This window comes from Castanea sativa, chromosome 5 (genome assembly GCF_040712315.1).
Source record: "Castanea sativa cultivar Marrone di Chiusa Pesio chromosome 5, ASM4071231v1".
In the NCBI taxonomy this organism is placed as follows: domain Eukaryota; kingdom Viridiplantae; phylum Streptophyta; class Magnoliopsida; order Fagales; family Fagaceae; genus Castanea; species Castanea sativa.
In genome coordinates this window covers 18,099,004-18,112,176 of record NC_134017.1, presented here as the reverse complement: position 1 = coordinate 18,112,176, position 13,173 = coordinate 18,099,004, and the positions used below count along the sequence as shown (strand labels likewise).

Below are 13,173 nucleotides of genomic sequence, written 5' to 3'. Positions count from 1 at the left end.
TCATATCATGCTTTATTGTATGTCATTACCCAATTTAGGTTTAGAGCATTAACTTAGTTGACCTGCCCAACCCCTTTCTTTATTGATAAGTTACACACATCCAATCGGGCTTGAACCCACATCCTCACCTTCCATCCCATTATCATGGAAGGAGGAAGCGCCAACTGAACTCAGCTCATTGACCCATCCCAATCTATGAAGGCATGGACATGGACACAACACAACACAAGACATGGCAACACATTAATTCATAAAAAATTAGGACACAACATGGTAGGAATATTACAATCAACTACCATTGGAATATCAGTTTTATTCAATCATAGCAAGATTGGGAGTTAGAATCGGTTGACTCATTTATGGACCTTATACATTCTGGATCTTTGAGAAGGAATAGATTGGGAGTTAGAATCGGCTGACTCCTTTATGGACCTTTTACATTCTGGATCCTTGAGAAGGAATGGGGTGGATAAAATGTGTTGGAAACTTTCTCCTCAGGGTGTTTTCGATGTTCACTCTTATTATAGGGCTCTAAAACCTCCAAACTCCTTTTCTTTTCCATGGAAACCAAAATTTCCTACAAAGGTTAGTTTCTTTATTTGGGCAGCGTCATTGGGGAAAATTTAAACCATTGATAATTTAAGGAAGCAAAAAGCGGTGATGGTGGTGGATTGGTATTGCATGTGTAAGAGGAACAGGGAGACTATGGAGCACTTACTCCTACATTGCCCAGTAGCTCAAGAGTTATGGAATATGGTCTGTTCACTATTTGGGGTTTATTAGGTCATGCCACATAGTGTTGTTGGGGAACTTATAGCAAGTTGGTCAAGCAACATTAAAAGACTCAGAACTAAGGTGATTTAGAATATGATCCCTCATTGGGAAAGGAATACACGCACCTTTGAAGGGGATAAAAGATCAATTCATGAGTTTAAGCATTTCTTCTTTCAGACTTTTTTTGAATGGCCAAATGCTTGGGTGTTGTTACTTTCAATACTCTGCTTGATGTGCTTCCTTTTTGTACTTTCATTGTTATTTATTTTTTTATTCTTTGTTGCCCCTTAGCACACTGCATATGGGCATTGTTTTCCCTGTTTTTTCAATAAGAACATATCTATAATTAAAGAATTTTTTTTTAATAATTTTTTTTTCGCCCAACAAAATGAGGACATGAATGTAGAAGTGTCCCCAGCATGCATGTCCTACAAGGACATGCCAGGGGTTTTTAGTGTCTGATTGTCTATGCTTCTTAGACCCCATCTCTCTCTCTCTCTCCACACACACCTTCATTATGATGCATTTACTCAACCTCAGTCCTCATCTTCACCTCCACCACCTTCCTGTGAACTTCACCACTAAAATTCACCTAAAAATACACAAAGGGAGGTATCATGGGCCTAGAAGATTGGTTGAGGCATTTAGAGGCTACAGTGGACTGAAAGAGTAAACTATGGTGTCACAAAGCTTTGGAGATTTTGGAAAAACATAAGAGGGAAATGATGTTAGGTGGGCAGAAAAGTAGAGGACAGATCCTTGATGGTAAAGAGGAGCAAGGATGGGGAATTATGTCAAAATATGAGTCAGGTTGGAAGTGGGGGCAGCAAAGGGTATTCTTCAGCTGGGTAAGAGGAATGAGTGCCCCATACCAAACCATTGCCATCCCTGTTCCTACCCATTGACCATTTTGAGGAATATAATCACAAATGAACAGCATAAGCCCATTTAGCACAAGTTTGTGGCAGATTTCCTCACCTCACACTGATAATGTCAGCCAAGAAAGTAAGAAATTATCACATCTCATTTTGTATAGATATGCATGAGAAATAATATATATCAAATCAAATAAAGTATTACCTGTCTATTGACAAGCACAATATCCCCATCTTGCAAGTGACGGCGTACAAATTTTCCTTCAAATTCATAATCACTGCCTTTTCCATGTTGTGTGAGAAGACCTCGTGAGGATGGTAATTTCCTTGATATTGAAATGCGTTCTTTTAGGTGTTCTTTTCGCAGTTTCTTAATACCCAGCTTATCAGCATAGTGTGTAGCTCCAGGATGAATTTCAGGACCATTGATGATAGCTTTCCTCAGCTTGACAAGATTCCAAGGTGTCACCCTCTGCAGAAATATCAACATCAAGAGTAAAACAAAATAATGAAAGTCCAAAAGTCAAGGAATTTTTATATTGATAACATTTTCACACCACCTAAAGGCACACAATATGTAACTAGAAAATATCATAAATGTATGCATTTCTGTCCATGCATATAGCTATATTCATCAAGAATCAAAAAACGAATAATTTAAAAGTAATATCAAAAGGTATAAAAAGAAGGAAAAGCAAAATGGCCCATCTGAATGTCATTATTTTACCATATGTCCAGGTCACACCGCTCAGACCTTAACTTTTTTACAAGTAATGGTGTTTTATTAATAGAATAGATTTCTTCGTGCTCATGATGAAGAGCATACCATAACCTTAAAGAATTACAAAGAATTATCCTGTGAAATCTAATTCACAAAGATTTCAAATCCTCCACCATTTTGTACTCCAAAAATCCAGTATAAATTATTTGCCAACCATCTATTTGGAGCTGCACATCCTTTTTTTATTTTTTTATTTTTTTTGATAGGTAATCAGAAAAATAATATTAATGATAAAACAAAAAGAGAAAAGTGCAAGATGTTCATGATGATGAACAACAAGAAAAAAAAGAGCACACAGCACAACACAAAGAGGGAGATCAGGAAAATACCACCATAAAATTTAGATACATCCAGCATCAAAGATAGACCCACTATAACTTTTTATGTGTTCCATTTTTTATTATTTATTTTAATTATTGTGTTCCCAATTTGTAGTCCATATTTCCACCAAAGACAAGAAAACCAAGAGTTGAGGATAAAAATATGCTGTGAGTGCAAGACTGGCCACAAGAGTACATACAGCAAGAAAATACACAGAAAGCTAGTAACAACTATCAGAATCCATACCGAACCTTATTACTAACCAGTATCTAAATATAAAATTAATAATAAGAGTTAATCAATTTTTCCCCCATCAGTGTTGGTGAGCTCTCTGAAATTTTAAATATTACATATAAAAGATGCCTATATGTTTGTTAGATTGAATAAAGCGAAGCAATAGGAACAACACAAAAAGAAATACAAAAGGCATTTTCCCCTCATATTCTCTGTGCAACATTAAGCAGATTGGACTAAAATTCATCTCCACAGACAATCCACAATTGATTAAGATATAGTAATTAAGTAAGCCATAAAATTAAGCATATTCATTGCTACATGGTGATAATTCAAATTTGTCCACCCTACCTCGGGATAGGTTAATTCTAATGCAAAATATGGAGGGATTCCAATTTCATTAACTGCTAAATAGGGATCTGGGGATATGACAGAGCGGCAAGAATAATTGACCCTCTTTCCCATCATTTTCTGGCGGAACATGCCTTCCTTCTTTTCCAGCAACTGACAAATTCCTGAAGCTATACCTCTTTGACCTTGAGCTAACATTAAGTAGAGAAGGAAAACTGGTTAGCTTCCAGTCAGTGGTTAATTGAATACTGCTATAGCATATTGGAACATGGGACATGCACTAACACGGAAGCACAGACACTAAGCCATTCAATGTACAGAAAACGTATTAACAGTGTAGCAAAATGGAACACCTTTTTTTTTTAATTTAAATAACTCAACCCTAGACCAGTGCCCCAAAGGTACTCAGGAATATACTGCAATACCTATTTTTATACATGGAGTACAAGGGAAAGCACAAGCCACTAATTACAATCATACACTTTAAGCATATACACATCATTATACATGAACTTGAAAGTAATAATACATATGTTGTAACTTGTATGTGTATGCATATTTGAGATAGTTACAAAAAGTGCTCAAACCCTTCCCCCTAGACCCCCAAGCACTTTGTGCATGGGGAGGTGTCAATTAAGCTTCAAGGCTCTTGGCATGCATATTTATCCACTGACCATTGTATACAGAGGAAAGAAAGAGGGGAAAGAATGGAGAGGTAGCGATTTTTATCATTGACCAAAGTAAATGCCAATAAGCAACGCATCACATGTTATATAATATGATTATAAATACCAGAAATGCGCAATTACCAATTAAAATAGAATTGAAATAATTTAGTCACATTCAAATGCATAACAGAAATTAAATGTCCAAAACAAATGAAGACAAACCAAGCAGCATCAATTTATACTCACCTGTTGCAGTTTTGCTATCAAACAACACATTTACTGATTGTTGGAGATCCATCCACCGGCTCACTATCTTTGAGCGCTCTAAGTTGTCATCATGAGCAAATCTTAATTGTATATTTGACTGTAGCACCTTATTTAACAAGACAGTTTGTGGATGCTCCATTACCTACATTAACATCAACTACGTAATTCACTAAAGCATCCTTAGAATCAAAAGAATGACCCAGCAGAAAAATAAAATAAAACCGTAACTTCATCATCCCACTCCTACGTTAACACAGATACAAGGTGCCACCACCCCCTCCTACCCTTTTTAACTTAATAAAGGAAATAAATTTTTTTTATAAGTAGGGAAGGTTTTATTAGAATGCTAAAAAAAGGAAGATGCCTAACAATACACAAGCTGCGTACTAGATGGCAGCCTCAAGTACATTACAGCAATCAAATAAATCTTAGAAAGAGGAATGGGAATGGCAATGGAAGTACAGCCATCCAATCAAACAGGGCACGCAAAAAATCAACTTCAGCTCTGCTGTGCTCCATTCCGAATCCTCAAAAGCTCACTTATTCCGCTCCTTCCAAATAGTCCACATAAGACACAACAGGGCAACCCTCCAAAGGACACCTGAACCCCCTTGGAGAAAGTCCCCATTCCAACACTCCAACAGCTCAATCATCCTACCAGGCATCACCCATTGCACCCCAAACAAACAGAAAACGAGGGACCACAACTCCTTAGCAAATGCACAATGAAGCAACAAGTGGTCAACACTTTCAAATTTGCACTTAAGTAATAAAATGAAAGAAATGAGCACCAGGAAATTTCAATTGCAAGTCCAAGAGAAGGAACTGTTTTGACCTCTAGTGGAAACCACATTATTCTTTTTCTTTCTTTCTTTTTTTTGCGACTATATCACATATAATAGTCAAAAACTTCTAAGTACATGATTGGAAAGCACAAAACAAAAAGTAAAAGCAAAATGAGGGCAAAGCCCAGCGCCTCACCCCCCCCCCCCCTCCCCCAATCCCCCAAACAAAAAACAAAGGAATTTGCTTCTAGTTGTGTAGCACTGTTTTGAACATATTGCCCATAATGTATGTTATAATTATTTGAGATACGTCGTGTTTTGGTATAATTACAACTTTACAAGAACCTTCACTTTAATTTCAAACATAACAGAGACCAACCGGTTATAGTTTTCATATCAAACTCACCAATGAATCCAGAAAATACTCAAGGAAGTTATACTCCTCAACGAGTTCAGCGACAAGGAAAGCTCAATATCTTCAAAAGTTTCCAACCTTTTCTCTTCCAATTTTTTCTGAATAGGTAAAAATAATTTTATTGAAGTGAGACTACCTCATGAACATAGACACAATGTAGCCTAAAGAATTACAATTGAAAACCTTTTCTCTTTCAAATACTCCACAAGACTGAGACTAAATTTGCTAAAGTGATTGTCTCATTTTCCAAAAAGTGATTTTACTCCAAATCAAGTTAATTATTTAAAGCAATTTTTTATCTTTGCCAGGAGACAAATTATGCTCCACAGGAGGACATGAAAGCATCTTATACCATAATAGTTCCACAATGCATGCTCCTCACATGACTTACCTTCCAAATTTAACCACTGTTCACTTAAATTGTTTCAAAAAAAAAAAAAAAAAGGAAGAAGACAGAGATGAAATATATGCCAACTAGAATGTGATGAAGGTTACAATACTTAGGATGCAATGAGTGTGTGTATCAGCAAGGCATAAACGCTATTCATATGATAATCTACACAATCAACCCTTTTGGGGGTAACAAACAAATCTTAAAATAAGATTGGATTCACCAACTAAACCAATAGCCACAGAAATATTAAAATAATAGAAGATTCTCCAAAGTTGCAACAATAACAGGGGGGACAAAAAAAAGTAAATCAAGCAGGAAAGGAAGAAAACAAAACCACACTTTATGGAAAGAGATCAAGATATTTATTCTTTAAGCACTTACTGAATCACCTCCCTTGGCTGGGGGGCGGAATTTGATTGGAGGTACAAGAATAGTCTCCAAGAAGAACATGGAGTAATCATCTTTCATTTCACCAACTTTCATTTCAAGTCCCTGATGCTGAATATGACTGATAAATGAGCAGAGTTCAACCTCATTTTCCCAGAGATCCTTCAAAATATCCTTAACCTGTAATAAAAAGAGAATTTTAAAATGCACTTCTAAATCAAGATAGGTTTCTACAGTGGTGGTCTAAATAGCAGAAACCCAAGTCCTGACAACCATACACATAAAAAAAAGGCAGTTATCAGAACCTGTCCCTAAGCAGCATACCTCTGATGGTAATAGAGGTCCCGAAAAAAAATCTTTCTGCTTAACAAACTCATGAGGCACTTCCCCTCCTTTTCTTCTTCCATGCTTTCTTGTAGCACTATCTTGTGCTCTAGGAGAGGTGTCACTGGCACTATCTGTTTCAGCAGAATCAACAACATCACTCCAGGGAGTCGTATCATTGCTATTTTCCACCTCAGGCAAAGCTTTTTTATTGGTTCTACCAGTGATTGACCCTTCCAAATTAAGCCCTCGAATAACATTCTGTCTAGCATCACCTGATTTTCCTCTCTACAAATAACAACCCAAAAGGGAAAATTAGTCATCTAGCCCAAAAAAGAACCATGAGAATTTAATTTTAATTTTAATTTTTATGTAAATAGTAGTTTTTTCTTTGTCATTTTGTTCTCGCTCTTTTTTCCCTTTTTTTTTTTTTTGTCTTCAATGGATAGCCTTTAGTACCTTCTATGTGATAAGGTCCCCCACAACCCTGGGAAAAAAATTTATTTAACAAATTTCTAATTTATCATAGAAATTGTTGATCAAAAAAGACTTCAAATAGGCATTACAAGCTAACAACTAAGTAAAGGCATTCAAGTATTATAACTTTGTGAACTCATCAGCCAATTTTCTCAACAAACCCCAATACCAATCAAATTCTACAAAAAATAAAATAAACACTTCATAATAGAGATGAACAATAAGGAGAGGCGATTCAGGTATGGTAAGGAACAAAGACGTGGTGCATGCCATAAGGTCATATCTACCCAAGGAGGCAAGGACTACCACGAACATCCAATGCTCACCAAAATCCATTCTTGAATATGAGTTCCTCATTTTATGAAAGGAACCTGGCAAAAAAAGCCAGGGGATACACGTGTTTGCACTTTACAAACACACCTAATGGGTCTTGGTCCCACAGTCTCATCCTCCACCTCACTACTGCAAGGGAAGAAGTACCATTTGAGCTAGACCTAATTGGCAGGTATGGCTTTTGAAGTTGATTATAGAGGTATCAATGTATGACCACTACAGTTTGTTCATCATTAGAGAAGCAATATGCCCCGGTTCTTTATGCTGATAGATTTTCATTGATTCAACAAAATATTACAACTAAAATTGAAGCCCTATAGTAACATATTTAAAAAGGCAAACATAATTTCCCCAAAGGCTGCAGGTTCCAACTAATTAAAGACAACTGACTTCTCATTGGCTAATTGAACTGGCAAACAATCAGTTGAATGGTTTCCTTCAAACTTAGTACATGAATACAGGTAACAATTTGTTGATGTAGCCAGCAAATATTTCAAGGAAAAACCATATTAAATACCAAATATCCATGAATTGTGGCCCAGTTCCAATGTGGGGCCTACCTTTCATAAGCTACTTTAGTTACTACTAAGTCTTAATATTAATTTGTTTTAGGTTAGAAAAGTAATGGTTCATTTTTTTGATAAGTACTAGAGGCCCAGGAGCCTTATTTTATATTTTAATTTTTTCCCTATTTAGGGGTAGCCCCTATTGATGAAAAGATGGGGGAGAGTTGCTTAACATGGTTTGGCCATGTTCAAAGCAGAGTGATTAATGCATAGATAAGAAAGAGTGAGTTGATCCAAGTTGAGGGAATGAAAAGAGATATTGGAAGACCAAAAATAACATTAGTAGAAGTGATAAAAAAGGACATGTCAATTAAGGAAGTAACAGAGAGGATTACTTTAGATAGAATAGAATAGAGGAAAAGAATACAGGTTGAACCAAACTAATTTTTGATGTTGTTGTCCTAGTCTTTCTAGGAAAGGGTTTGCAATAGCCTATATAAAGACTTTATTGTGTCAATTTCGAGCTGCTTATTTGAGGACTTGGCTTGTGCCCAATGCTCCCATGCACTAAGCACAATATGCATCCAAAAAAGACCATGTGTCAATCTCATGTCCAATCCAATGTATTGGAGCACTCACAAAAGCTTTGCCCCTTATTTTAAGCTTCAAGTGTGTGATTACTTAGGATTTACCTTTCCTTGTTTCTCATTTTATTCACCATTTTGACAACATAGACAACCATCAAATTCATTCAAGATCCAAATGTTTTATTGATAAACCTTACTTAAACCCTTAAACATCAAACACTATTCAAGAACCCTTCATATCCTCATCAAGAATCCTAATTTAGTGCTGAATTTCTAAAGATCCTAATCAGATCTGCTAATATAAAAAAAAAATGAAGAACAAAAGGCTGGTAAAAAGCTAGTGCAAAGACACCATATAGGCATGGCCATAAGAGCATCAAATAAGAGACATAAAAACTGCTCTTATTTATAACCAAAAAAATTGAAACAAAAATTTCTGTTGATGGACCAGCATAAATTAATTCTATCAACTATCCAACAATAGTAATGTTCAGTAAACAATTTTAAGCTGTTCGCATGGAATAACAAACATTTCCTTTACATATACCACATCAAAGAAATACGCACTAATGAAGTCTAAGACTTGATTGAGGACGAGTGTTAAGAACATATGATTTTGTCTTATTTTAGTCTATGAACTTGATTTAGGAAGAGTGTCATGAGAATATGAGGTTCCCTTATTCAACTTATATTGTTAATTATTGAGTTTTCTTATTTTCTTCTTACAACTGTTATTTCCATCAAAGATCTAGAAGTTACATAAAGCCTCAGATAATTCAAAGTGAAGAAACTTGATTTCAAGTTGCATAAAGTCATACATTTATATACCATATGTAAAATATGGACACAGAAGACCACAAAAACCCAACAGTTTGCCTGATTAGTGCACAGCATGGCATTCAGGCTATGTTTACGTTAAACATACACACACACACACACACACTATCAAATACTGAATATGCTTTACAAGTATTTGAGCAATTTAAAAATAAAATAAAATAAAATATTTTAATAAAAATGGCCGTCTTAACACCCACTCATATTTTGGGGTTCACTCAACTTAAATTTTTTCACTTCCTAAATTCCTAGAGTCTATCCACTTCCTATTGACCCTGGGTCTTGATGGATCTTTGTATCAACAAAAATTGTTTATGTTATTCATCAAAGTTCCTGGCTTCCAAAGCCCCACCCACCCACAAAAATGAACCAAAAAAGTTAGCACAAACAGACAAATAAGTCAAGGCATTTTCACTGAAAGTATGGAAGCTAATCGACCATCAAACACATCATTAAAATTAATTAGCAAATAAGGAAACAACAATCACTGTTCTCATGGACAGTCTTCAAGCTGCAAGGACATTAAGAGACTAACCATATGAAACCATCCAAAAGTAGGTTTACTGATTGCAGGATTTTTGGCTTCACAGTTCTTACAAGCCGGAGACCTCGGCTTCAAAAAAATTTTCAAAACAGACATTGCTTCAGTAAACTGAAGAGAGGTCCATCCTTGCTGCCTTGAATGCCCAACATCATCATATTGACTCCCATCACTGTCATCTGAATACAAGGTTTCACTTGGTGTGTCAGCTTCTAATATTTTGGCCCCAACAATATCACCTTTTGAAATGAGTTCCAATTGAGAAACACATGTCTCAACCTTAAATTGACATAATAATTCACACACAAAAAAAAAAAAAAAAAACCATTAGAAACTATATAAAGGCCAACAAAATATTCAACATATATAAAGTACTTATATATTAAGCTACTAAAGTGAAAATACCTGTTTTCTAGTTGCCCGAAAATGGCGGCAAAAGAAACAAGTTCTATGAAGAATATTGTACAGAATATTGAATAGCAAGGGATTATAGACTGGAGCAACGAGGTCAATATGACCAAAATGACCATGGCAAGGACTATAGTACTGCCCACATGTCTTGCAACTGCATGGAAACAAACAAACCCATCATCCATATGTCACAAAAAAAAATCGCCCCATATTATACACTAAAAACAAATGCACCTCTCAAAAGTTCAACATTATCACCAAATCAGTTTCAAAATTTCCTCCAATGCGCGAATTTTGTTTCTTTCTTTTCATTAGTAAGCAATTAAACACACATCTAGTGGGCTTCAAAACACAACCTCGCCCCTCTCCACCCATTCTTATCTACAATAAAAAGAGAATGCAATGCACCTCTTAAAACATCCACAGAATCCCCAAATTTTTTTAATAGCAATCTTACTGACAAAATTGGGCCTTAAAGTTCAGCTAATGAGCAATTTTAGTTTCTAAAGCTAAAAGTGATCGCTTTCCGTCGCTTAATTACTTCATAGGAACTCAAATTGTTCGTTTTAAGAAGTAAGCACCACAACCTCGCGTCTCCACCGGTTCTTATTAACCAATTTTGTTAACAGAATGAAGAATCCAATTGAAAAAGGTCCAAGCTTAACAACAACAACAACAACAACAACAACAAAAGGTTCATTATACTCTAAAAGTTAACAAATTAAGCACATGAGAGAGAGAGAGAGAGGAGGTACGGGACGGTTTCTTCGAGGGGGCCCAAATGAGGATCATACAATCCACCAGGCTCAGGTCTGCCCATGGCATCAAGATACTGATCTTTTGTAATCTTCTTAACGCTGATTTTTCGAACATCTTCGTTGCTGAAGAAACTGAACTTCACCGATTTCACGCACTCTGTTGGTACCTGCAAATAACCCCAAGCTCTCAAAGCTTTGTTAATTACAATTTCAAATTAATAATAAATAAAACTCTCTATTTCAAAACACACGCACACACCAGAGAGAGAGATACCTCTGTGTTGTCAGCCATGATTGAGTAAGGAAGCTATTGAAGAGAGCGAGAGAGAGAGAGAGAGAGAGAGAGAGAGAGAGAGAGAGAGAGAGAAAGAGAGACAAGGGTTTGGAGTTTGGCGGTGAGCTTTGTTCGGCTACTGAGTCTTATTTAAGCCCTTTGGCCTTTGGCTTTGGCTTTGGCTTTCCAGGTTGCCCTTCTCAACTGGGCAAAAACCTCTCGCCAGGGTTTATAAAATATATTTTTATACTTGCTTTTATGTATGGCTTTTTTATTTAAAATTAGTCGCCATGCTATGTACGAGATGTTATCTATTTATAAGATAGATTAAAGTAATTTTATAAAAATTTAAATTGATTAAAAAGCTACACCATTATATGGCTTATATGACTTTAATTTGTGTTACAATTTACTGAAAAAGTTATTATTTAAATGTGGCTTACAAAAAATTTGTCAACCAATCTCAAATACTACAAAAAATAACTTTAAAAATTAGATATAAAAATTTTGAAAGACTAAAAAATACTAAAGAATCAAATGATTTACAGTTTAGAAATTATTGAAACAAAGCAAAATATATATGACTAAAAAATTGAAAAATATAAGAAAAAGATTGGGTTACATTCAAAAGAATAATTCATAACTATAAGTTTGCACTCTATCATAAAATATCGCGTTACTGAAGTAGAGAGATAATAATAATAATAATAATAATAATAATATCAATGTCTGAGTTTGGGTTTAAGTTGGACTTATTAGAGAAATATAGTTTCAATCCTTGTTAAGTTTGGATTAAACAAAAATAATTTTGTTTAAAAAATGATGAGTTTGAGTTTAAGTTAGACTTGTTAGAAAGATAAAGTTTCACTCCTTGTTAAATTTGGACTAAACAAAAATAATTTTATTTAAATAAAATAATAATTTTATTTAAATATTGAGCTAACGTGGAAAATTGTGAGAGTTTCAAAACTTCCAATTATATATATATATATATATATATATATATATATATATATATATATGTACATATATATATAAAAGGGAAATTGCACTTTACCCACTTATGATTTGGCCCATTTTAACAGTGTCCACCCGTGATTTAAAAGTTATCACTTAATCCACCTAAGGTGGCCTCCGTTAGACCCCTGTTAGAAAATCCCCTCTATTATATAAGCCAAAATTAGAACCTAAATAGAACCCTAAAAAAAAGAACGAGCTATCTCCCTTTCTCTACCTTAGAATCCCTAAAAATCCTCAAACTTATAATCCCTTTCTCTCTTTACTTAGATTGCCAAAGTGAAATCTGAACACTTGCAAGCAAGAAGGTATACTGAAACTTGGGTTTTCCTCTATATCAGGTATGAATTGACTTTCTAGGGTTTACTATTGTTGTATTTGTTCTTTTTCAATGTGTAACGATTTATGAAGGTGATTCGGATTAAAGGTTTTCTGTCATAAAATTAGTGGTTTTTGGTTAAATAATTTCTTGATTTTATAGTTGACATTGATGATTGTGGTCCTTAAGAATATTTTGGGTAGATGCATCTTTAGGTTGTCTATGGTCCCATGGAGACAAATTGTTTAGTTGGTTGTGTTTCTTGTCTCCCCTGACCCCACGTTAAATGATATTTTATGTTGTATGAAATTATTTTGTTTTTGTCAATAATTGATGTTCTCTGTGCATGTGTTGGTTATGTATTTAATTACTATTGATATGCATGTGTTTTAACTCCTGCAAATGGTTGTTGAAATTTGTTTTGACTTTACTATTTACCATAATAGGAATTTTGAGTGGAACCCTAGTTTAGAATATGTAGGTGGTGAGGTATCTGTAATGGGTAATGTTAATCCAAATCTACTAAGTCATTTTGAG

The 13,173-nt window shown here is 35.0% G+C and overlaps 1 protein-coding gene across 1 annotated transcript in view; it reads right to left on the bottom strand.

The window, feature by feature from the left end:
* LOC142636028 (DNA-directed RNA polymerase I subunit 1) overlaps positions 1-11,516 on the bottom strand; it is a 31,354-nt gene extending 19,838 nt beyond the window's left edge. Inside the window, exons 1-9 of the mRNA XM_075810091.1 lie at positions 11,301-11,516; positions 11,024-11,193; positions 10,263-10,422; positions 9,852-10,136; positions 6,577-6,864; positions 6,247-6,432; positions 4,251-4,413; positions 3,337-3,527; positions 1,855-2,121 (exon numbers count right to left, since the gene is read on the bottom strand). Of these exons, the coding sequence (XP_075666206.1) occupies positions 1,855-2,121; positions 3,337-3,527; positions 4,251-4,413; positions 6,247-6,432; positions 6,577-6,864; positions 9,852-10,136; positions 10,263-10,422; positions 11,024-11,193; positions 11,301-11,318 (1,728 nt within the window). The 5' untranslated portion in view covers positions 11,319-11,516. The remainder of the gene's footprint in view (positions 1-1,854; positions 2,122-3,336; positions 3,528-4,250; positions 4,414-6,246; positions 6,433-6,576; positions 6,865-9,851; positions 10,137-10,262; positions 10,423-11,023; positions 11,194-11,300) is intronic.
* Positions 11,517-13,173: the final 1,657 nt, after the last annotated feature.